We start from the raw sequence: 27,094 nt of genomic DNA, 5'->3' as shown, positions 1-27,094 counted from the left end.
TCGTACGTACGAAATTATTTGAAGACAAAATCCAGTTTGGGCTTCTTACAAATATTAAGACGGAAAACACATTAAATATACAGACACTGATATTCTAAACAAGAAAATATATTTAATATGTTTAATCGTAGAAATATTTTATTTGTCGAAAACGTTGCAGGAATGTCCCTTGAAACATATATATGGTACAGTACATAATGTTAATAATTTAGTAAATTGTTTTGTTTTGATGGGTGTGGTATTCATTGTTTAACTGTATGAGATTCTAAATGTGTTCCAGTGAAAATGTGTTGTTGAAACTAATCTAAATACCGGTATATCTATAGTTTGTGTCTTGTTCCAGTACAGTGTAAATGTGTTGTTGAAACTAATCTAAATACCGGTATATCTATAGTTTGTGTCTGCTTCCAGTACAGTGTAAATGTGTTGTTGAAACTAATCTAAATACCGGTATATCTATAGTTTGTGTCTTGTTCCAGTACAGTGTAAATGTGTTGTTGAAACTAATCTAAATACCGGTATATCTATAGTTTGTGTCTGCTTCCAGTACAGTGTAAATGTGTTGTTGAAACTAATCTAAATACCGGTATATCTATAGTTTGTGTCTTGTTCCAGTACAGTGTAAATGTGTTGTTGAAACTAATCTAAATACCGGTATATCTATAGCTTGTGTCTGCTTCCAGTACAGTGTAAATGTGTTGTTGAAACTAATCTAAATACCGGTATATCTATAGCTTGTGTCTGCTTCCAGTACAGTGTAAATGTGTTGTTGAAACTAATCTAAATACCGGTATATCTATAGTTTGTGTCTGGTTCCAGTACAGTGTAAATGTGTTGTTGAAACTAATCTAAATACCGGTATATCTATAGTTTGTGTCTGCTTCCAGTACAGTGTAAATGTGTTGTTGAAACTAATCTAAATACCGGTATATCTATAATTTGTGTCTGGTGCGGGACTTAGCCCAGTGGTAAAGCATTCGCTTGATGCACGGTCGGTCTAGGATTGGTCCCCGTCGGTGCACCAATTGGGCTATTTCTCGTTCCTTCCTTCCACTGTCTGTCCGACGCTATATAACCGTAATTAAAATGTGCTGAGTGCATTGTTAAATAAAACATTACATTTTCATTGTGTCTGGTTCCAGTAGGCCTTCAGGGTAAATGCGTTTATGGGACTAATCTAAATATATCTATAGTTTGTCTTCCATTGTATCCGGTTCCATTAAGTCTACAGTGTAATCGTGTTTATGGGACTAATCAAAATATATCTTTAGTTTGTCTTCCATTGTATCTTGTGCCATTAAGTCTACAGTGTAAATGTGTTTATGGAACTAATCTAAATATATCTATATTTTGTCTTCCATTGTATCCGGTTCCATTAAGTCTACAGTGTAATCGTGTTTATGGGACTATTCAAAATATATCTATAGTTTGTCTTCCATTGTATCCGGTTCCATTAAGTCTACAGTGTAATCGTGTTTATGGGACTAATCTAAATATATCTATAGTTTGTCGTCCATTTTATCCGGTTCCATTAAGCCTACAGTTTAAATGTGTTTATGGGACTAATCTAAATATGTCTATACTTTGTCTTTCGTTGTGTCTGGTTCCAGTAGGTCTACAGTGTTCCAGTACAGTTTAAATGCGTTCTTGAAACACATCTATATATATAATTAAAAGTTTCTCTTCCATGGTATCTGGTTCTAATACAGTGTGCATGTGTTCTTGAAACTCGTCTATATATAATTAAAGTCTTTCCTCCATAGTGTCTGGTTCCAGTACAGTGTGCATGTGTTCTTGAAACACATCTATATATAATTAAAGTCTTTCCTCCATAGTGTCTGGTTCTAGTACAGTGTGCATGTGTTCTTGAAACACATCTATATATAATTAAAGTCTTTCCTCCATAGTGTCTGGTTCTAGTACAGTGTGCATGTGTTCTTGAAACACATCTATATATAATTAAAGTCTTTCCTCCATAGTGTCTGGTTCCAGTACAGTGTGCATGTGTTCTTGAAACACATCTATATATAATTAAAGTCTTTCCTCCATAGTGTCTGGTTCCAGTACAGTGTGCATGTGTTCTTGAAACACATCTATATATAATTAAAGTCTTTCCTCCATAGTGTCTGGTTCCAGTACAGTGTGCATGTGTTCTTGAAACACATCTATATATAATTAAAGTCTTTCCTCCATAGTGTCTGGTTCCAGTACAGTGTGCATGTGTTCTTGAAACACATCTATATATAATTAAAGTCTTTCCTCCATAGTGTCTGGTTCCAGTACAGTGTACATGTGTTCTTGAAACACATCTATATATAATTAAAGTCTTTCCTCCATAGTGTCTGGTTCCAGTACAGTGTGCATGTGTTCTTGAAACACATCTATATATAATTAAAGTCTTTCCTCCATAGTGTCTGGTTCCAGTACAGTGTAAATGTGTTCTTGAAACACATCTATATATAATTAAAGTCTTTCCTCCATAGTGTCTGGTTCTAGTACAGTGTGCATGTGTTCTTGAAACACATCTATATATAATTAAAGTCTTTCCTCCATAGTGTCTGGTTCTAGTACAGTGTAAATGTGTTCTTGAAACACATCTATATATAATTAAAGTCTTTCCTCCATAGTGTCTGGTTCTAGTACAGTGTAAATGTGTTCTTGGAACTGGTCCAGCTGAATATAGTCTGCTTCTTTTTCGAGAAGCCATTCGAGATTTCCACAGATACTGGAGAAACCGGGACGATTGGCCGGATGCATAAACCAGCACAAGCACATTAAATCATACCTAAAAATAAACATATACTAGTGTATTAGGTGATACCTAAAAAAAAAAAAAAAACTAGTGCATTAGGTCATACCTAACAATAAACAAATGTGAGGGTCAAAATGTTTGAAAGTCACATCTTTAAACCTGGAAAAAATCGCTTTTCAAATAACAGTTGATTTGGTCGCTGATTATGTTTATTGCATTTGTGGTTCCTATATGCTATTCAGCAGTGATGTTTTGCGCATTTGTTTTTTCAATTTATTACAAATACAAATGACGGTAACACAGAAACGAATTATTTGAAAGCAAATATTGCATTGGTGATTAATAACCCCATACATTGTATGAGTTTAAAACAGTAAATATATATTTTTATATGAGCGTTACGGCGACGCCACACAATATGTCTCGTACGAGAACACCGATTGGGACGAGACAACATTTCTATTTCATCAGCTTCGGTTGCTATGTAATCGGCACCGGCCACGGTGGTGTCGTGGTTAAGCCACCGGACATGAGTCTGGAAGGTACTGGGTTCGTAGCCTGGTAGACTAGAGGCTCCCATTCAGTTTTAACGACTCCGTGGGTAGGTGTAAGACTACTAAACCTTCTTTCTCACTAACTACCAACTAAACCACTGCCCTGGACAGACAGTCCAGATAGCTGAGGTTTTGCTCAGGACAGCCAGGATTCCACCTAGCATCTGGAAAATGGGAGTCATCATGACTTACAGGGTTTTATTTTGGGAGTCATGCATTAAAAAATGGGAGTCATCTATGATATATATTTCTTAAATCACATAATTAACTAAATAACTGTCTCGTTTATATTACATGCATATATTATATCCACTATTCTATCTGTATAATACATATGCATGCATATCCATTGTTTTTCTTCTTGTAAATAATTTAGTAGGGGTTTTTTTTCTGTCTTTTTATGTAGTCCGAAGGGACGTTCTTTCTACATCCGAATATTGTGACATATCCTCTATATAGCTGGTATTTAAAACTTGTGGCACCCTGTTTCAACCGTTTCTCAACCGAAATAGTGTAACAAATGGACATCCAAACCAAAAATGTATAACTTACTGTTCTCACTGAATCCCGACTAAGCACTTGCGTCATTATTAACAAAATAAATCTTCCAACCACAACATAAAACATTTGCCCGCCATTTTAAATTTGCTAAATAGAGGGAAGTAACTCGCCCTGCACATTAACAAAAGAATTGACTTATTATGCGCCCTGCGCTATCTTTTAATGCACCCTTTAGCTTTTAGTCACCCAGTGCTGCATGTTAACCTGCTTTGTACCATAGACCGGCCTCGGTGGCGTCGTGGCAAGCCATCGGTCTACAGGCTGGTAGGTACTGGGTTCGGATCCCAGTCGAGGCATGGGATTTTTAATCGAGATACCGACTCCAAACCCTGAGTGAGTGCTCCGCAAGGCTCAGTGGGTAGGTGTAAACCACTTGCACCGACCAGTGATCCATAACTGGTTCAACAAAGGCCATGGTTTGTGCTATCCTGCCTGTGGGAAGCGCAAATAAAAGATCCCTTGCTGCCTGTCGTAAAAAGAGTAGCCTATGTGGCGACAGCGGGTTTCCTCTAAAAACAGTGTCAGAATGACCATATGTTTGACGTCCAATAGCCGATGATAAGATAAAAAATCAATGTGCTCTAGCGGCGTCGTTAAACAAAACAAACTTTACTTTTTTTGTACCATAGCTGCATCTGCGCAATAATTACGACTAACACCTATTGTGAGATTTGCTCAACCATCTACATGACATTGTACATGCCCGTAAACAGTTCAAGTTCAAGTTGTTTATTGCGTTAAGTTTTTCAACTTATCAGCATTATAACAATGAAATACAATATTATGTACAATAGTGTGGAACAATGGTGGAGATTGACTTACATAAATACATACACCTATACCGATAAAACAATCTATCTATATCTATATATAAACAATGGGCAATATGGGTTACACAAATATAGATATATTAAGTTGTTTGTTGTAATAGCATATTCCTCATTTTGTTCGCCTGTATTAAGTATTTGCCAAGGTTATTTATCTCCTTATTGTTTGTAGTTGACAATAGCTGTATTAGTTTAAAAGCACTGGGGTTCTTGTAGTAGTATTTCTTAATAAATCTATTTCTTAAAGTTTCGTATCGTGGACACTGAAGAATAATATGAAACTCATCCTCGATCTCATTAATATTACATAATGTACATACTCTTTGTGTTATCTCGATATTTTTGTACCTACCAGCTTCAATATTTAGCCTGTGTGCACAAATTCTCATTTTCATTATTTCTTTTATATTACGTGAATCAATTGGCTTCGTCAGATATGTTTGTAATTGATATTCCTTTATTAAGTGTTTATATAGTGATCCTTTTGGCGACGCTGTTATTAAACTGTAAGATTTATGTTTAAATAGATCAAATATTCTTTCTTTAATTATGTAATAAAAACTGATATGGGTATGGGTCGATTTCCACATATAACTTAGCCCAAGCGTATCTAATTCCTGCTTAACATTCGTTAGCCAATATCTCCATACTCATAGGGCCTACATTTCCTCGTACACAGCTTTTAGAATGCAATTACTGGTACTACCAAGGTTTATCCAATATTTAAAAATGCTCAGCTTTCTTATAATAGCTAGTGGAAATCGTCCCAATTCTCTATAAACAAAGTAATTACATTGTCGCGATGATCTAAATTTAGACAGGAACTGGCACACTACATCAGCAACACTGTTTTTAGCACTTATGTTATGTAACGTATTGACATTGTTGGGAACAAGTTAAACTAATCTAATTAAAATTAGCTCCACTATTACATGTGGATCTAACAGCAGCCAGTTGGAGCTCATGTCCACCAATCAAAACCTTACTTGCAGAATCATGCCAGTGATTTAAAAATAATTTGGTTTCGTGTGAATTACGAATGCCTTAAAACATGTTTTATTTTATAAAATAAATAATTTGTAATGTAAAACTGAAGACTGATTTAGTTTTTTAGTTGTTTTATAAATAAATAAATAATTTTTAATGTAAAATTGAAGACTGATAACCCATCCCGTACGTATTGGTATGGTTCGCTGTACTGCGGCCACTAAAACAGACTCGCCCGATAATTTTAGAATTTGTATGCTCCCAAATAACGTTATAAAAGACGAAGTGTGATTGGTCAATATTTAAATTGTTATTTACAGACGAAATGTTACCTGGACATTGGAGACTACGCAGTGTTGTTAGCAATCTGATTAAAATTAGTTCTACTGGTCTAAATAAGGCATTCGTAATTCACATGAAACATATCGTATACCCTCAGGATAATTCGAAATGTTTTCAAATTATTTTTAAATCACTGGCATGATTCTGCAAATAAGGTTTCGATTGGCTGCTGTTAGATCCACATGTAATAGTGGAGCTAATTTTAATTAGACTGAAGTTAAACCAGTTTAGAAAAAAAAAAAATGTTAAAGCGAATGACAGCGGGAAAAAAATACACAAAAAACCCCTCGCGGATGATATTCGTATAAAGACCGCGTATTCGACATTGTCGCGATGATCTAAACTTAGAGAAAGGGACTGGCATACTTCATTAGCCACACTGGTTTTAACACTTAAGTTACGTTAAACGTATTGATAAGATTGGGAACCAGTTAAACCGATCGGCTATTTTTGTACTGAACATCGTTGATGTTGTATACTTTTCTTTTTTTTCTATCTGTTTGCTGACACCAGTTTGCTTGGTATTGTGCAATATATTGAACTGGAATTTAATTGAATTAGTCGTTAGTTTTTTATGTATTAAAAAAATGAATGTAAAATCGATTGACATCTGAAATATTATGCGTCAACCATGACGCACACATATTTTATTTAGAAGTATTTTAGGTCAATGCTGCGTCAAATACGCAGGATTCCTGCGTCATATGAAACTCTGGGACAGCGTGCTTGAACCTTAATTGGATATAAGCACAAACTAAGTTGAATGAATTAATATTTAATCGGTTTTTCTCGTACGAGGCACTGTACCGTGTGGCGACGCCTTTAGCATAAGACACAAGCATGTTAATTCACTGGTTCCGTTTGGAACAGAATATAGGTCTTAAGTACTTACAGCTCGGCAGTGCAGTGTTGAGGTTTGTCCAGTGTCTTTCCTGCATTGACTGCCTCAATAACATACTTCAGATTCTGATCTGCATACGGGCTGGCACCTGCAAAAATATGCTCATCTTGGTCTATTCATTGGAACATCTAGAACTGAACAAACGTACCAGGAAATAACCTCCCCTTGTTTCTCTCTTCCCGAAATAATGTATTACTGAGCATGATGGTGCGAAAGGAAGTTGTTCAGTCACAACAAGAGGATGTGTCCCCTGAATATGAACCTATTGACCTAATAGTAGTGTCATAGGCCTATAGCGATGCTTATATTCCAACTAGTGTGTAATAACGGTTTAGTATCCCGTGACGCTTTAATGTGTTATGACGCTGCTGTCTGCCGTGACGCTTTTATATGACATGACACCTATTCTGTGTTCTGTGACGCATTTGTGTGTCGTGATACTGCAAGTGTGCCATGTCGACGCAGACTGATGTAAATGTATGCGTACTTTGTATTTAAGTGACGATATGTTTTAGAGATAGAATGTTTTATATCCGTCCTTCTGTCTGTTCCACATAATATAGTTTTCCGGATGTTTTATTTTAGAATTGCCTAGAGATATTGAGCGAAAATTTTGTTTATAGCTTTATCATGTACTATTACAGATCAAGTTTGACTTTCATGTCATTTATCCATTTGTGACGGAGTTATGGCCCTTGAACTTAGGAGATATAAAAATTAGTTTTCCGGACGATATTTTTTTTTTTTTTTTTTTTTTTCAGTTACCTTTGAGATATTGAGTTGAAATTGTGTTTATAGCTTTATCATGTACTGTTAGAGATCAAGTTTGACTTTCATGGCAATTTAACCACGTTTGACGGAGTTATGGCCCTTGAACTTAGGAGATACCAAGAATTCTTAGGTTCGGTAGGGGACATGTATTACTTTAGCAGTACTCTCAGAATGATTGTATCACTGCGGCCGAAATACTGGGTCTCGATTATTTATGTTCAGTTCAAACATAAGGTTTGGAGGTTTCAATTTCAGGTTACTATGACATGTAAAAATAGTATCTGCACGGTCCATACCGAGTGTTACTATCTCCCAAAGCAGGACACCGTAAGACCACACGTCAGATTTGTGAGAGTGGATTCCCTCCATCAGAGACTCGGGTGCCATCCAACGAATTGGAAGTGGACCCTAAAACGTGAAAACAAAAATTTGTTGATGAGGTCTGGCAACCAGAACGGGTTATATCCAAAGACATGGTTTTCAGAAAAAAAGAAAAAAAACTAGTTAAATTTTATTGACATAAAATAAAAAAATCTGTAAAGTAATCAATCTTTCAAATTATATAGCTTTTAGTGTCTAATATATATGATCGTGATACGTAACCATTGTTTCACTGCACTTGCCTCATTCCCATCCACTATTAACATCCGCCCCACTACACCATTTCACGAATTAAGCAATATGCACTAACCTCTATCCCACATTGTCACGGGGATCCTATAATACCCGTAACTGAATAAAACACGATTATCCAAATATCTCTCCTAACTGTATATCTATTAGATCTCTCTGTATCGGGCAGTCCAGTACCCGAGTGGCTCGGCTCTAGGTATATCAGAGATAAGATCTTATATAAATATATATATATATAGCACGTTTAGTTCACTAGAAAACACACCAAAACACAATACACTTTGGAAGTTGTATTAACACTACGCTGACAAATGTACTTGCCGCAGTAGTTAATTAACAACAACAAATATAACAACCCAGAACTAATCACTTAATTAGTTAATCTCTAGGTGTCTAGTTTACACAATATTCTAATCACTTCACCGTGATACAACACCCACACGTGATAATTGAGAAACGCTGCCAGGGTAACTTAATTAATAAAGGAATTACAACTCTATTCATAACTGGTTAATTTTTAATTAACCCTTAACTACTCATTCAGTAACCTTGTAATACAGAATTAATACTGGTACCTATCACAATAAAGACAATAACATACAGTTTACCTAGGTCCTCTAGGATGACCGGCTAAGCTTTATTTTACCAAATACTCGTATAAAAATATTAGAACAGTGAAGCCTACAATTTACTTCGTCAGATTACCGAAGACACTGTCTAAAGAATATTGGTATAATACAGTATTAAATATTTAAAGTCACATTAATCACATTAAGGTTATACAACAGAGCAGAAAAATATATTTACCACGTCCGAACTGAACTTATATAGATCGTTCAGTGGACGACGTCCGTTTCCCCTGGATACTTCCAATGTTTCTCCTCGATATATCTAAAATCCTATCTATTTATTAAAAAATCTCAGAGACAGCGAATATCGCCTGGGGACACAACGCGGTACCTCACCTATCATGTGATAGTTCCCACAACTCCCAGAGATGGTATTTTCTCTTAGATGGTCAGTGACCAGCCTCGGTGGCGTCGTGGCAGGCCATCGGTCTACAGGCTGGTAGGTACTGGGTTCGGATCCCAGTCGAGGCATGGGATTTTTAATCCAGATACCGACTCCAAACCCTGAGTGAGTGCTCCGCAAGGCTCATTGGGTAGGTGTAAACCACTTGCACCGACCAGTGATCCATAACTGGTTCAACAAAGGCCATGGTTTGTGCTATCCTGCCTGTGGGAAGTGCAAATAAAAGATCCATTGCTGCCTGTCGTAAAAAGAGTAGCCTATGTGGCGACAGCGGGTTTCCTCTAAAAACAGTATCAAAATGACCGTATGTTTGACGTCCAATAGCCGATGATAAGATAAAAAAAATCAATGTGCTCTAGTGGCGTCGTTAAATAAAACAAACTTTACTTTTTAGATGGTCAGACTTACTGTCGCCATTCCGCTAGCAATACCCAGATCGTAAACCGAACTACCGAAGATATTACGTAACTACTGGCCACATGGCCCCCACACCTGGTCTAAGTGTGTATTAGGGGGTACGGTCGCGCGGAGGTATTACGTAACCAAGTGCCCACCTGTTCTAAGTGCATAATGGGACACAAGACTACCACCGTCGCGCTGGGGTATTACGTAACCAAGCTGCACACAGCCCTCTAAAACAATTAGTATCGCCACAGGCGAAAAGATAAGAACATGTTCCGTCACACACATACTACGTAATTTATCTCGCACACTGTATGCGGTAACCATATCCGCTTGTCCCCATCATCATTTCGTTCATTAACTGTGCAGTAACCATACCTTGGATGTCCTTTCGTAGATGTCGATTCCTTCCACGTCACGTGCCAAGCCGAAGTCTGAAATCTTGCAGATTTGATGAGTACCAATCAAAACATTTCTGGCAGCAACATCACGATGCATGATCTATTGACAAAAACGGACAAATATCTAAAATTAGCTTAGAAATTACTATCATATATACGCGTCACAGACCCATGGTTGTTAGGTTAATTAATCGTCACAATGTAATCGATTTCCATCGTGTACTTTTTCATTGAACGTATGGCAGTGGTGACCTGGTCATCACCTAAGAGCAGCGTACGTGTGTAACAACCTATGTGTTAACAAAAAATAATGCATGGTATTCTCATCAACGGGTGTGTAAGAAACAGCCTCATCAAGGCACTGGTTTGACATGTTGAGTTTCTTACAGACTGTAGGAGAAGGAAGAATAGAAAAGTTATATAGAAAATAATACTTTAAGACAGAACTGCACATTTCAACCATTTATACTGTACAATATATACTGAGAGAAAACCAAACAATCTGGGAACACTTGTTATTAGAGACCATTAGCGCAGTAATGTCTGTATAAAAATACAAACATACAACGTGGACTGAATGTCAGTAATGTGAGTTTGACTGTCAGTAATGTAAGATTGACTGACTCGGTAATGTGAGATTGACTGTCAGTAATGTGAGATTGACTGTCAGTAATGTGAGATTGACTGTCAGTAATGTGAGATTGACTGTCGGTAATGCGAGACTGATGGTCAGTAATGTGAGATTGACTGTCGGTAATGTGCGATTGACTGTCAGTAATGTGAGATTGACTGTCGGTAATGTGAGATTGACTGTCAGTAATGTTAGATTGAATGTCAGTAACACGGCTGACTTCCTGAAACTATCGATAATGATTTATAGTCCATCCCATCATTCTGTAAACATGTTTTGTTTTAATAATCCGCTCAGACATAAATAACTTGTTCTACATTCCACGATATGAAAAAAAGGCGTTCCCTGTGGGATGGACTATAGGTTGTAGCCACTCTTTGGTCTGAGACTAAAGTCGCCATGATCTGTTATTTCTTTCCATCACTGTTTCCATAAGACGACAGCGTACCTTTAAATGCAAGACCTTGTTGTTGACTTAGTCTCATAAAACCACGATTTGCTACTCACACTGTTATGGGATAAGTGCGCCATCCCTCTGGCGGACTGCAGCGCGAACGACAGCAGGTCCTTAGCCGTCAGGTCGTTGTCATAGGCATGTGATTCCAGGTTCTCGGGTCGCCGGTTCCTGAGGAACTCAAGCAGATTGCCGCAAGGAGCGTACTCCATGATCAGGACGAGCGGATCTGAAACAGTAGGTAGGTAGGTAGGTAGGTAGGTAGATTTTAACGTGCACATGTACCGGCCTCGATGGATTTGCTGCCCGGTACCAGCTCCCACCAAGAGCGAGTTTTAAGGACTCAGTGGGAAGGTGTAAGACCACTACACCGTCTTCTCTCTCTCACTAACCAGTAACCACTAACAACTACCTCACTGCCCTGGGCAGACAGCCCATATAGTTGAGGTGTGTGCCCATGACAGCGTGCTTGAACCTTAATTGGATATAAGCACGAAAATAAGTTGAAAAGAAAAAGAAAGAACGTGCACATTCAGAACAAGCTGTTGTAGCACACGCCTGTCATGGGAGCAGGTGTCGACTTTCGCCGGCTCCTCTATCCAGGACAGGTCTGAAACAGTTGGCAGTTAAGACTTACAAAGACTGGACGCGGCGCGTGCGTGTGGCCCAACATTATCCTATGACGTCTCTGCGGCTTTCGTTTTGGGCATATAAACCATATTATTATGATTATTTCATTGTGGCTGGTCGCTCGTGTTTTGCAGACGCACGCATCCAATCTAGATATTCACACTGAAACTAATGTATTTAAAGTTATTTGTTTTGCCGATCGCATCCATACGAGCCTTTAATTTGGTGTCATCAAACAACAGTATTTTCCAAGTGTGTGAGATAAAACATGTTTTCCACACATACTACTCTTTTTGTTTTTGACTGGCAACAAGATGCATTTTATGTGTATTTTGAAACAGACACGCTACTACCAATCCCACTTTAAAATCAACCTAGACGCCAAATAACCGTCATTAAAACGTGTTGAATGCGTTGTTAAATAAAACATTTATTCTTCTAATGGCAGCATCAGACTACTAACTGCTGCCACAACAAAGTTGGCCAAATGTCTGCCAGATGTTAGTCTGAGAGATCTTACAACTCGGTTCTTGTCATATAACCATTAGTTATCAATCTGACCGCAAAATGGGGAAATTATAACACAACCGTCGAGTTGACCAACCTCGTCATAACAGTTGACAGTCTAAAGCCTAGCATAACCTGTTTGTTCAGGCACGGCGGAAGCAAGTAGAGACAGGGGTGAGGATGGAATGGTCTGACTGAGATCGACGGCGTACACTTGAATTAACTATGATAATACTATCCCCCCCCCCCCCTCTCTCCTCACTGTCTCTGTCTGTCTGTCTGTCTCTCTGTCTGTCTGTCTGTCTGTCTGTCTGTCTGTCTGTCTGTCTCTCTCTCTCTCTCTCTCTCTCTGTCTGTCTGTCTGTCTCTCTCTCTCTCTCTCTCTCTCTCTCTCTCTCTCTCTCTCTCTCTCTCTCTCTCTCTCTCTCTCTCTCTCTCTCTCTCTCTCTCTCTCTCTCTCTCTCTCTACTTTAAGATTTACTACCAATAATATTTTTGATTCAGAAGTATTCGGGAAAGGAGAGCACTCCCACCCTCAGCCTCCTGCTCCGCCGTGCCTGTTCTCGCGACAACACCATCACCTACCTCCGATTGTGCAGCATCCGTAGAATGACACGACGTTCACGTGACCCGGGATTTTCTTCACGATCATCAGTTCGTTATACAGGTCCTCCTTATCCAAGTCTGTGGCGCATTCTACACACAAAACAAAATAAACAATTATCCAGGGAAGGGATGTGTCATCTTCTTCTTATGGTAGCATAGGAATATATCTTTTTGTTGTATAAACGTTTTAAAATTATGTTATTATGTCAATGTCAATTCTACGCCACTATATTTCTCCTTGTTTGATTTTACACTCGCCTAAATATATTTTACAAATCAAATGTGATCTAAAATACTGAACAAATGGCCTTAAAGAAAATCTATTCCTGCATTTATCTATCAGTAGGGGCGGGACGATCGATCCCCGTCGGTGGGCCTATTGGGCTATTTCTCGCCTCAGCCAGTGCACCACGACTGGTACATCAAAGGCCGTGGTATGTGCTATCCTGTCTATGGGATGGTGCATATAAAAGATCCCTTGCTGCTAATCGAAAAGAGTAGCCCATGAAGTGGTGACATCGGGTTTCCTCTTTCAATATATATGTGGTCCTTAACCATATGTCTGACGCCATATAACCGTAAATAAAAAAATGTGATGAGTGCGTGGTTAAATAAAACATTTCCTTCTTCTTGTTATCTATCAGTAATTAGCTATATGATATGTCAAACCTTTAAACGTCATTGTGGCACACAGTCAGAGTAGAGGAAACTCGCTATGGTTTACCATTAGCAGCAAGGGATCTTTCATATGTACTTTCCAATGCATTTCGCCAAGGTTGTGACTTGTCTCAGGAATCATACCCTTGAAGACGTAGCCCAGTCGTAAAGCGCTCGCTTGATGCGAGGTCGGTTTAGGATCGATTCCCGTCGGTGGGAAAATTGGGCTACTTCTCGTTCTAGCCAGTGCACCACGACTGGCATATCAAAGGCCGTGGTATGTGTTATCCTGTCTGTGGGATCGTGCATATAAAAGATTTCTTGCTACTAATGGACAAATTGTAGCGGGTTTCCTCTAAGACTATAGACCTATATCACAATTATCAAATGTTTCACATCAAATATCCGGTAGTTAATATATCAATGTGCCCTATTGGCGTCGTTAAATAAAAACAAACTTTAATATTCTTATGGTAGCTAAGCATAGGAATATACTGTTTTGTCGTAAAAACATTTCTAAATAATGTTAGTATGTCGATGTCCTTTCTACGCCACCATATTTCCCATTGTCTGATTTCACCCTCGAATAAATGTCTTTTACAAAGCGGACAAAATGTGATCTATAGTGCTTAACAAACTATTATTTAACTAAAAGTTACGGTGTGGGACCTTTTGTTTTGAAAATATTGTTTTAGGATTATTTTCTATAAAATAGCTGTCACACAAAATAGCTGTCACTTCTTTAATACAAGGTATCCTTTGATTACAGAACATGCCTTTAATTATGTATCATCATCATCATCATCATCATTATTATCATTATCGTCGTCATCATCATCATCATCAACACCATCATTATCATCGTCATCAACTTCAACTTCAAAATCTCAACATCATCATCATCATCATATAATATATATATATATATATCCTTTTTGAGCATAAAACTAAACTTGTACAAGTAGAAAGCAGTTTTTAAGAGGATATGTTCATTATGAACAAGATGTAAGTAGATACATGTATGTTCATTATGAACAAGATGTAAGTAGATACATGTATGTTCATTATGAACAAGATGTAAGTAGATACATGTATGTTCATTATGAACAAGACGTAAGTAGATACATGTATGTTCATTATGAACAAGATGTAAGTAGATACATGTATGTTCATTATGAACAAGATGTAAGTAGATATGTTAATTATGACCAGCATTTAAGTTGGTAGATTCTGTATACTATGAACAGGATGCCATACCTCTACAGAGTTTCACAGCCACGACTTCCCATGTCCCCGAACCGGTTATACTTAGAGCTTCTGCTTTGAAAACCGCGCCAAAAGTCCCGTTCCCGAGCTGCTCCAGAAACCGAAGTCGATCTCGGGGAAACTCGTCACTCAGTCGTTCAACAGTCTCGTATACGTCAATCTCCGTCAGCTATGTACACAAATACAGCACATTAGCGCTTAGAGCGGGGATGATAGGGGTCTCATGACACCCTCTACCCGTTTAAAGTACTCTTTGTAATGACTTTTTAATGTATATACACGTTTTAGTATTCGAAAACTATTAGCAAATGCTGAATTCACAAATTTTGTATATAATTCTGCAGAGAGAGAGAGAGAGAGAGAGAGAGAGAGAGAGAGAGAGAGAGAGAGAGAGAGAGAGAGAGAGAGAGAGAGAGAGAGAGAGAGAGAGAGAGAGAGAGAGAGAGAGAGAGAGAGAGAGAGAGAGAGAGGCAAACAGACAGACAGACATACAGGCAGACAGACAGAGAGGGAGACAGAGAGAGGGAGGGAAGGAGAGAAAGACAGGCAGAGATAGAGAGAGACAGAACGAGACAGAGAGACAGAGAGAGAGAGAGAGAGAGAGAGAGAGAGAGAGAGAGAGAGAGAGAGAGAGAGAGAGAGAGAGAGAGAGTGAGAGCGAGATTGTAGGCAATGCTAAATTAATGTTCATGTTAAGCATTGGACCGGGAAAAACCCCACCTCACAGAATACGTAATAACACGAATGCCAAGATATATGATTTTATAAAATTTAATACAGTTTAAAAAAAAAATGTATTGGGGGGGGGGGGGGGGGGGGGGACGACGCACTTCACCAGAACTAAGGGATTTTGAGGTAAATTCAAATCTATTTTCTTACTCGTTCATGCCTGGTATACAAAACACTTCCAAACATAGAATCGTTTTCTCTGTCAATCAGCTGTTTGTTCTGGTAAAAACAAATGAACAAAAAGAAAAGAAATATATATTCAGATATATAATGTATGCAACAAAACAATGATAAACATAACGTTACTAAATAGTACTGTAAAATGTACAGTAGAAGTATGTGATATAAGCTACACAATTGAAAACATAATTAAAATGTATTTGGCAACACCATAGTAGATACATGAGAGGGACAGTGACAGAGCGAATGAGAGAGAGAGAGAGAGAGAGAGAGAGAGAGAGAGAGAGAGAGAGAGAGAGAGAGAGAGAGAGAGAGAGAGAGAGAGAGAGATTGGAGAGACAGACAGGCACAGCGAGATGATAGGAGAGACAGACAGGCACAGCGAGATGAGAGGAGAGAGACAGACAGACAGACAGAGAGAGAGAGAGAGAGAGAGAGAGAGAGAGAGAGAGAGAGAGAGAGAGAGAGATTGGAGAGACAGACAGGCACAGCGAGAGGAGAGAGAGATTGGAGAGACAGACAGGCACAGAGAGAGAGAGAGAGAGAGAGAGAGAGAGAGAGAGAGAGAGAGAGAGAGAGAGAGAGAGAGAGAGAGAGAGAGAGAGAGAGAGAGAGAATCAATCAATCAGTGATGTGAAGCACATTTTAAACTTCGGTTATTTGGTGTCTAACATGATTCGAGAAAAACGTTGGCAAACAGCAAAGAGATTTTTATATACATTTTCCAGACAAGACAGTACATACCACGGACTTTGATGTACCAGTCATGGTATACTGGCTAGGACAAAAAAAGAAGAAAAAAAGAGAAGTCCAAAGAGGGTGATTGATTAAGCGACCCATCGAAACTTAGGAGTATGCTCTTCCGACCTGACCTAAATCCCACACCAGAGTGCAATGGTTAAAAGTAAAGTTCGTTTTGTTTAACGACACCACTAAAGCACATCGATGGATGTTAGACTTTTGGTAATTTTGACATTCACTCTTAAAGCGGAAACATCCTATATTGTTCCATTAGTAGCAATGGATCTTTAATATACACATACAGGATAACACATACAACGACCTTTGATATACCAGTCGTGGTGCACTGGCTGGAACGAGAAATAGCCCAATGGGCCCACTGATGGGGATCGATTCCTGAAAGTGCAATGGAGATAGAGAGACAAAAAGAGAAACAGAGGATTATTATAAATATTGCCGCCAGTACAGGTTTAGTAACGTACCACATCGAGATGACGTCTGTAGCATACACACATGACGACGGCGACACCCACTAAGACTACGGCGCTGGCTCCCATACCGATGCCGACTAAGAGACTTCTCAACATGGCCGTGTCCAACGCATGGTACACTAAACACAACAACAACAACATTAATATCAACATATAGACCGGCCTCAGAGGCGTCGTGGTTAAGCCATCGGACATAAGGCTGGTAGGTACAGGGTTCACTGCCCGATACCGGCTCCCACCCAGAGCGAGTTTTAACGACTCAGTGGGTAGGTGTAAGGCCACTACACCCTCTTCTCTCTCACTAACCACTAACAATTAACAACTAACCCACTGTCCTGGACAGACAGCCCAAATAGCTGAGGCGTGTACCCAGGACAGCGTGCTTGAACCTTAATTGGATATAAGGACGAAAATAAGTTGAAATGATATGAAAACATGTAGACTTTGTTATTATTTCCGTAAAATTTAACACATGTTTAAAAATTAGAACAGATTATAATGAATGGATGTATGAATGTTTAATATTCCAGCACGACCCCCTTCCTCGAAAAAAAATCCTTGACACAAAACACATACATAAAACCATACATAAAAAAGAAGAAACAAAAAGAAAAAAACAGAAGAAGTATTTAAAAAACAAAACAAAAACCAACACCCGTATACTAGCATATGTGCAACTGTAAAACATGTTTTATTGATATAGGACTTGTAGTTTGTTGTCATGAAATGAAGTTAGCATACAATAACACAATAAAACAAAAGAAATGTAATTCATGTGAGATTAATAAATATAATATTAAAGCGTTAAAGTTGATTTGAACATAAAGCATAAGGTTAATTAACATGACTTTGCCTCAGTTATTTTCTCTGGGACCACGCTCAGAAAAAAACATTGTTATCTCGATGTTGAAAGGAATGAACCAAGAGATAACGGTACTTCGAGATAACCATTGTAGTTATTGGTGCAAATTATACCATGTCTGTACCTCGAGATATCCCGAGTTGTCGAGATAGCTGAGGTCGAGATAACGAGGTTTTAAGTAGAATGAGCCCTTCTCTATACCGGACACCCATGGGACCAAGTATATGTTCTATACTGGGTCCAATTTCACTAAACATCGTAAGCGTAAATCTACGACTAAACCACAATTCCTATTACTGTTATAGTGCAACAGATATAGTTAGAAATACACGTTTTATTTAATTTCTACCTTAAAATGCTCCATTTGCCGTAATTATGTAATGTTCTTCGTTAAATAGATGTCAAACACGTGTAAACGTATGCCCTGTTTAACTGCTAGTTGTCATGGGCGTACGAGCCGGGGGGGGGGGGGGGGGGGGGGGGCAGGGGGGCAATTGCCCCCCCCCCCCTCTCCAAATTCGGGCAAAACAGTGGGAAAAATTCGGGCAGTTTTTATCTGGGTAAAATTTCGGGCAAATCAACCCCTCCAGCCCCCCTAAATCAAAGAATGAATGAATGAATGAATGAATGAATGTTTAACGACACCCCAGCACGAAAAATACATCGGCTATTGGGTGTCAAACTATGGTAATGCACATAAATAAAGTGATGATCAACATCAATATAAAAATTCAAGGTTTAAACAAAAACAGTGTAAAGAACTGTGCAAAAATACAAATACAAATATCACAGAATTTTACGGACACCGAATTTTACTCTAAACTTCAATTTGTGCTGTAATGGCCATTCTCAAAGAGAATGTTACACCCCTGCACCACGGTGAGGTTACAGCACACGCAGGGGCCTAAATCAAAGAGTCCCCATACGCCCATGCATGTTTTGTGACATTGGCCTCAGATATTTAAAAAGAAGACCGTATAAAACGTAGATTTGAGGAAATTCCGGTTTACAGAGGGTCTGTTTTTGATGGTTTTCAGGCTACATGATTTTGTAATTATTATACAAACCCTGGCACGTCTTTCCGTCCTCTGCCAGTGTATACCCGGCGAAACAGGCGCACATGAACGAGCCGGGGGTGTCCTTGCAGTCCTGTTCACACCCATGACGGCCGCTACACTCATTAACATCTGAAACGGGATGCAGCGAAAGTGAAAAACAGTTTGAGGAGTCTGGAAATTGGACCATTTTCACCCATTCCAACCACTTTACCCCCAAAAAACAACAACCCCCCCCAAAAAACCCCCCACAAAAACAAAAAACAAAAACCCCGCACACAGAAAAAATTAGACCCCCCCCCCCCCCCCCCACCCCCCCCCCCCCCCCCCCCCCCCCCCCCACAAAACCCCCACAAAAACTCTCACAAAAAAAAAGCACAACTAGTTTCCGCCCATTCAAACCAATTCTGCACGACTGGTATATTGAAGGACATAGTACATTGAAGGACATAGTACATATGTGGCACTTTGTCCATGACAGTGAAAAACGTAATAAAAATTCGTCAATGAGATGAGATTTGGTAATATGAGTATTTGAATTACTTATTGATCATTTGATATATGACCTCATAACAGGCTTATTATTTATTCCAATGAACTCTGTCGCTTGTTTTGATTTAGTAAACTAGTCTGGGAGAGGGAGTCCTCGTTTGGGCTGTGCAGGAAGGAATAGAATAGAATAGAATAGAATAGAATAGAATAGAATAAAATAGAATAGAATACAACAGAATAGATGTTTAACGACACCCCAGCACGAAAAATACATCGGCCATTGGGTGCAAACTATGGTAAATGCAAACAGTAAATGATGAACCACATCAATATAATAAAAAAATCGAAAGTTAATTAAAACATAATGTAAAGAACTGTGAGAAAAATACAAATATCACAGATAGGTAATATTAAAATTTAGAATAAAAAGTCAGTATCACGTAAGTATTGTAATAAAAGTTCTGGATGGAATCGAAGTGATTCCATCACATTTCGTTGTCCAAATATATCTTTTCTAGTTTCCTTAAAATGAGTACACTCCACCAAAATGTAGCGTACAATGACAGTGCTCACACTGAGGTGGACGATCCGTCTTCAAGATAAATGAATGGGTCAAGTATGTATGCCCGATGCGAGCACGACACAAGGCAATTTCATCCGTCCTGCACTGCCTATAAGAAGACTGCCACTTTCCCAAGACTGGCTTGATAGCATCGTGTGTGTGAAGGATGCATTGCCCAGTAAAAGGTATTCTCGGGAATGGCTGTCCTGCTATAGATGAGGCACTAGATAGAGATTCATGAAATCAGCCACTAGTTTGATAAATGCCCATTCCACTCTGCACTGTGCAAAGCTATGCTACGTGGTAATAACGTTTGTCGTTCAAATTTGATATGACATTGATAATGTCACTGCTCTTCTGTTGTTTTTAAGTATTTATTGACAAACAAACAAACAAATAAATTACCACAAAATCTTAAGAGTATTTATGGAGTAATGTTTCCGTAATAAGCACTAGAAACCTTGGCTTGCAACGTTTCAATTACCTATACAATCCATATCGCCGTCTGTTCGGTACCCGTGTTTGCATATACAGACAATTCCATCCTTACACTCTCTGTTTCCTTCACACATATGCTTCGTGCAGTCTATCTGTTCTGTGAAAAAAAAAATTCATTCTATCTTTAAATAGAAGATAATGAATGGATAAATGAATGAATTAATGCAGGGGCGTAGGCTGGGAGAGGGGGGTTCGTACGACCCCCCCCCCCCCCCCCCCCTCCCAGCTGAAGCAAATTATCCGTTCCCAGGACTAAAACATACAGGTTTATACATATGGAGTTTCTGGTGGTGAAAAAGCAAAATAAAAAAGGGTCCACTTGGTTCATATTCGAAACCCTTTTTTTTGTGTGACATTGACATACACGATCTTTATAATGATGACTTTGTTTAGACATCATAGGCTATTTCCTTCGGACCCTTCATGTCCTTACATATCCAAACGACATCAGCTAGTAGATATCCGACAAATGTATATTTAACGTATTTCACGGTATATGAATGAATCGGAGCCAATTCTTCGCACGACTACTTTACCTTGCAGGTTTATGATGCCAGACTGGACTCCATAGTCGTTTTCCGCCTGACACGTGTACACGCCGAAGTCGGTGTGAGTGACGCGGAATATAGTGAGTCGAGAAAGAATCGTGACGCCAATCACCGTGTTCCGAATCCCGTGTTTCCTTGTGGAATATAAACATATACAGAAGTCTTAACATTTAACTCAGTGCTACATAGTCCATAGTTAAACTAACAGAGAGAGAGAGAGAGAGAGAGAGAGAGAGAGAGAGAGAGAGAGAGAGAGAGAGAGAGAGAGAGAGAGAGAGAGAGAGAGAGAGAGAGAGAGAGAGAGAGAGAGAGAGAGAGAGAGACACACACACACACAGACAGACAGACATACAGACAGACACATAGAGGGAGACAGAAATAGAGGGTGGAACTTGCTACTGCGATGCTACTGCGATACAACTGCAATACGAATTGGACGGTTGAATGCCATCTGGAGGAATGCATGATTGAACGGATGAACGAATGGATGGGATAATTAATAAAACAGAGATACCAAGATAAAGAGGTGATATCAATTAAAATATTAATATGCTAAAAGGGAAGCAGAATCAAAGTATGTTATTTCCTAAATGCATTTCCTCCGAAACCTAGAGCAATAACTAAAGAAGCCTTATTCTTTTAATTTACTAATTATGAATAATACCTCGAGTAGAAATCCATTCTAGTGCTGTTGATGAACCAGTTTACTATGGATGATGGAGGGCGTGACGTCACATTGCAGACGACTTCTGTGAATGCTCCCAACTGAGCAGGGACCGTCCCACTTGTGTGTATCTCTGGCTCTCCTTAAACAGAAGTAATATATAAACATCTACGAGGCAAATGATGCACCAGTCACGTATATTGTTTTGTATAGCGACACCACTGAAGTACATCGATTAATAATTATCGGCTATTGGATGTAAAATATTTGGTAATTTTGACTCGTCATCAGAGGAATCCCGCTACATTTTTTTCTAATACATTAAAGGATGTTTTATATGCATTTTCCCACAGACAGGAAAACACATACCACGGCCTTTGTTCATTTGTGGTGCATTGGTTGGAAAGAGAGAAAAGAATCGGCTGAATGGATCCACCAAGGTGGTTCTATCCTGGGACGCAAGCACCTCATGCGAGCACTCAACAGATAAATCCCACCCCAGTCACGTATATGTACTGGCTTTGTCTTAAGCAAGGCTGACTATTTCTGATGTTGATATGTTTTACCTCTGACAGACATCATTCAACTGATTAACGGATGATTTAGCTCTAACATATGTTGACACATGTTTTACACGTGGCAGATGTTGAGTCTCCAGATTAGACATTTTAGTTCTGGTAGAAATGTCTTAACAGATGTTTTGGCTCTGACAGAGATGTCGTCAGATGTTTTGCCTATGCCAGATATGTCGACAGATGTTTTACTTTACTTCTGACAAATATGCCGCCAGATGTTTTACCTATGACAGATATGTCGACAGATGTTTTACATTTTACATATTTTTCACCTCCGACAAATATGTCAACAGATGTTTTACCTCTACAAATATGTAAACAGACGTCTTTCCTTTGAAAAATATGTTAACAGATGTTTAACATCTGACAAATATGTCAGCATATGTTTTACCTCTACAAATATATCAACAGATGTGTTTCCTTTGACAATATGTCGACAAATATTTCACATATGACAAATATTCTAAAACAATATTTTGCCTCTGACATATATGTTGACAGATGTTTTATCTCTTACAAATATGTCGACAGATGTTTCACATTTGACAAATATATCAACAGAGTTTTATTTCTGACAAATATGTCGAAAGATATTTTACTTCTGAAAGATATATCGCCAGACATTTTACCTCTGACAATTATGTCGACAGATGTTTTTCCTCTGTTAAATATATCGCCAGATGTTTTACCTATGACAAATATGTCAACAGATGCTTTACTTCTGACAGACATGTAGACAAATGTTTTATCTATGACAGACATGTCAACAGATGTTTTACCTATGACAAATATGTCAACAGATACTTTACTTCTGACAGAAATGTCGACAGATGTTTTACCTATGACAGACATGTCGACAGATGTTTTACCTATGACAGACATGTCGACAGATGTTTTACCTATGACAGACATGTTGACAGACGTTTTACCTATGACAGAGATGTCGACAGATGTTTTACCTATGAGAGATGTCGACAGATGTTTTACCTATGACAGACATGTCGACAGATGTTTTACCTATGACAGAGATGTCGACAGATGTTTTACCTATGACAGATGTCGACATATGTTTTAGCTATAACAGAGATGTCGACAGATGTTTTACCTATGACAGACATGTCGACATTTTACCTATGACAGACATGTCGACAGATGTTTTACCTATGACAGAGATGTTGACAGATGTTTTACCTACGACAGACATGTCGACAGATGTTTTACCTATGAGAGATGTTGACAGATGTTTTATCTATGACAGACATGTCGGCAGATGTTTTACCTATGACAGATATGTTGACAGATGTTTTACCTATGACAGAGATGTTACAGATGTTTTACCTATGACAGAGATGTCGACAGATGTTTTACCTATGACAGAGATGTTACAGCTGTTTTACCTATGAGAGATGTCGACAGATATTTTACCTATGACAGACATGTCGACAGATGTTTTAGCTATGACAGAGATGTCGACAGATGTTTTACCTATGACAGATGTCGACATGTTTTAGCTATAACAGAGATGTCGACAGATGTTTTACCTATGACAGACATGTCGACATTTTACCTATGACAGACATGTCAACAGATGTTTTACCTACGACAGACATGTCGACAGATGTTTTACCTATGAGAGATGTTGACATGTTTTACCTATGACAGACATGTCGGCAGATGTTTTACCTATGACAGATATGTTGACAGATGTTTTACCTATGACAGAGATGTTAACAGATGTTTTACTTATGACAGATATGTCGACAGATGTTTTACCTATGACAGACATGTCGACAGATGTTTTACCTATGACAGATATGTTGACAGATGTTTTACCTATGACAGAAATGTTAACATATGTTTTACTTATGACAGACATGTCGACAGATGTTTTACCTATAACAGACATGTCGACAGATGTTTTACCTATGATAGACATATCTACAGATGTTTTACTTCTGACAGACATGTCGACAGATGTTTTACCTATGACAGAGATGTTGACAGACGTGTCATATATCTCTCCATCCCACGTGGTGCTGCAAACCAGCTTCCCGTCGAACATGTACGTGACGTTGATGATGCTGAGCTCGGAGAACTTCTGGGCGCCGAACGCCGGCTGTGCTGGATCCTCGAGCCAGGACACGATTTTAATCTCACACCCTTCCTTGTACGTGAAGTCGTGCAGCTTTATCGGCGAACTGAACTCTGTGCGCATGTACCAGGAGATCTGCAATGAACAACAAACTATGTAATATGGATTCAGGAACGTTACATTTAGGTGCACATTATGATCATAGATTGTGCATTTTAAACATTTGGAGGGTGAGGGGTGGGGGTGAGGGTGGGGGATGGGTGGGGATGGGGTAGGGTTTGATTTAGGATTTAGCTCATTCGTGTTATTGTTCGCCTGAGGTGCTTGCGTCGAAGGATCGAACCACATCGGTTGACCCACTCAACTAATTTTTTCTCTCTCGTTATAACCAGTGCACCACAACTGGTCAAACCGTATGTTTCAGTCTGACATCCAATAACCGAAGGTTAATTAATCAATGTACTCTTGTGGTGTCGTTAAACAAAACAAACTTTCAAAAACTCTTTTCAATAGCACGCATGCAATAATATGTCATCAGAAGTTTCGGGTTATAAAGAATTAAAGCAAAAAGAAGAAACATTCTGGTTCTGCAGTCTTAGGAGAATGAAAAGTCACAGCTAGTCTATGGCCTCTCGGAATTTCACAAGCGGATCAAAGGCGGGTAAATGGTGACCCGTTTCCCCTTATATATATTCAAGTGCCTCCTTTCTCTTGCTTAAAAACATTGTTGGGTTTTCACAAGATGGTCCATGGTCCCTTTGGCACAAACATTTAATTTAAATATACGACATGCTCTAAAAAGTAAAAGATCCGACACTCCAAGAACATCCTAGAAACAAACGTAGACGTAATTGATGAGAAAATACCTTGGAATTTTGAGTTAAAAAAGTGGTTTTCGGCAAGTATTTTCACTTGACAACAACGGCGGCACGTCGCGATCATTTTCAAGGATCGATAGCTGATTGTGACAGCTAATTTGATAATAAATCTGATCGTTTTATCAACAATGAAAATCACCATATATTGGGATATGAATCATAGTTTGTTTTTGTTTTTGTAATTCTGGTCAGAAAGACACTGTTATTGGGAATATTGGACATATATACTGGATAGCTGGACAGAAATGCCCGTAAATAAACGCGACTATTTTATATTCTTGGCATAAGTTTAATCAACTGATCTAAGATATCATAAAAATTAGAAAAATACACGAAAATAATACTTACTGATACAAATATGAACTTTATTTTATGTATTTATAAAACATTTAAGTGAATATATTTGAGTAAAAATTATAAACTTGTACACTGGTGACACCTAAGTCTGAGCACCTAAGCATCTGTGTTATTTTTTAAAGTTAAAATCTTTCTTTAAAAAAGATTTGTTTCACCGCCGCAGTACAATGGAACAATAAACGTGTTACTACTGAAAGTTATTTAACTTTTTTTTAAAACTGAAGTAATGAGCGCATTTTAGTGGCACCCTTCTGTATTTACTGACCTGCATGACGTCACATAAGTCTGTGCAGCAAACATTAAAACAACCACTTTTGTTGATGGGAGATTACAAATATATGATATGTATCAATCACGCCATATGTCTGATATCTCTTGGCTTACCTCGATGTCGGCCCCTGATGGGAAATTAACTGCCATGCACCTGTACGAAGTAACTGTACGGTAGTCGACAACTGAGGAACTGTTGTCAGGAACTAGTTGAACAAACGGGTTACCTGCAAGTGAAAATAAATATAAGCTGAATATGTCCTTTAATTAAACGTGAAAATACACACTGCTGCTGTTGTTGTTGCTACTACTACTACTACTACTACTACTACTACTACTACTACTACTACTACTACTACTACTACTACTACTACTACTACTACTACTACCATTACTACTAATAATAATAACAGCAGAAAGGTATAACAATAAATAAATACTTAACTAAATAAATGAATAAACAAATTAATAATAATAAAGAAGAAAATAATTAAATAAATAAACAAATAAAAGTAAATAAATAAAGTAAATAAGTAAGTAAATAAATAAGTAAGTAAGTAAATAAAAAAATAAAAAATAAAAATAAAAAATATATATAAATATAAATATAATAAATAAAATAAAATAAAATAAAATAAAATAAAATAAAATAAATAAATAAATAATAGGCCCGTATTCAGGATTTTTAATTGGGAAGGTGGGGGAGGTGGTTTGGTGCGAATTATTCGTGATGGGACAAAAATGGCTAAACAACAACAACAACAACCTAAAAAACCGTTTACGCAACGTTATCTATATTTGACTAGAAAAAACAATGTAGATTTTTGGCGTACGGACCTGAATATATATATATATATATATATATATATATATATATATATATATATATATATAGATAGATAGATAGATAGATAGATAGATAGAAAACATATATAAATACATAAATACATCAAACAAAATAAATAGATTCTAAAACCTTTTAAATGAATGACATGCTCGTCGACGCCTAAACTGTTTTGCACACGACACTTGTACTGGCCGACATCTTGTTTTGTGAAAGTTGAGATGACCAGAAACGTGAAGCCATCCCACTGAGACTGAGACGAATGCAGAAAATATCTGAAACAGACAGTTGAGATGTTTCTCATTAAAGGGACTAACGTGACTTTTCTTCCATTGTTAACAT

General features: G+C 38.2%; 1 protein-coding gene across 1 annotated transcript; it reads right to left on the bottom strand.

The window, feature by feature from the left end:
- Positions 1–2,480: 2,480 nt before the first annotated feature.
- LOC121390303 (fibroblast growth factor receptor 3-like) lies at positions 2,481–27,094 on the bottom strand. Its single transcript, XM_041522088.1, has 16 exons — positions 27,070–27,094; positions 26,023–26,135; positions 24,295–24,538; positions 21,737–21,878; positions 21,061–21,206; positions 20,511–20,621; positions 18,985–19,104; positions 17,047–17,174; positions 15,794–15,862; positions 14,906–15,083; positions 12,971–13,081; positions 11,302–11,477; positions 10,141–10,263; positions 7,992–8,103; positions 6,916–7,012; positions 2,481–2,785 (listed from the first exon to the last, which is right to left on the bottom strand). The coding sequence occupies exons 1-16, from the start codon at positions 27,092–27,094 to the stop codon at positions 2,608–2,610; spliced, it is 2,073 nt and encodes a 690-aa protein (XP_041378022.1). The 3' UTR covers positions 2,481–2,607.

This window comes from Gigantopelta aegis, chromosome 15 (genome assembly GCF_016097555.1).
Source record: "Gigantopelta aegis isolate Gae_Host chromosome 15, Gae_host_genome, whole genome shotgun sequence".
In the NCBI taxonomy this organism is placed as follows: domain Eukaryota; kingdom Metazoa; phylum Mollusca; class Gastropoda; order Neomphalida; family Peltospiridae; genus Gigantopelta; species Gigantopelta aegis.
Note: the sequence above shows the minus strand (reverse complement) of the source record. Positions and strands in the feature narration are given on the sequence as shown.

Coding starts and splice junctions, on each gene's coding strand:
- LOC121390303 (XM_041522088.1), bottom strand. CDS start 27,094: ATGTTAACAATGGAAGAAAAGTCAC. Junction 24,539..26,022: donor CATCAGGGGCCGACATCGAG/GTAAGCCAAGAG, acceptor TGTTCATTGCAG/ATCTCCTGGTACATGCGCAC. Junction 11,478..12,970: donor CGGATGCTGCACAATCGGAG/GTAGGTGATGGT, acceptor CTACTGTTTCAG/ATCCGCTCGTCCTGATCATG.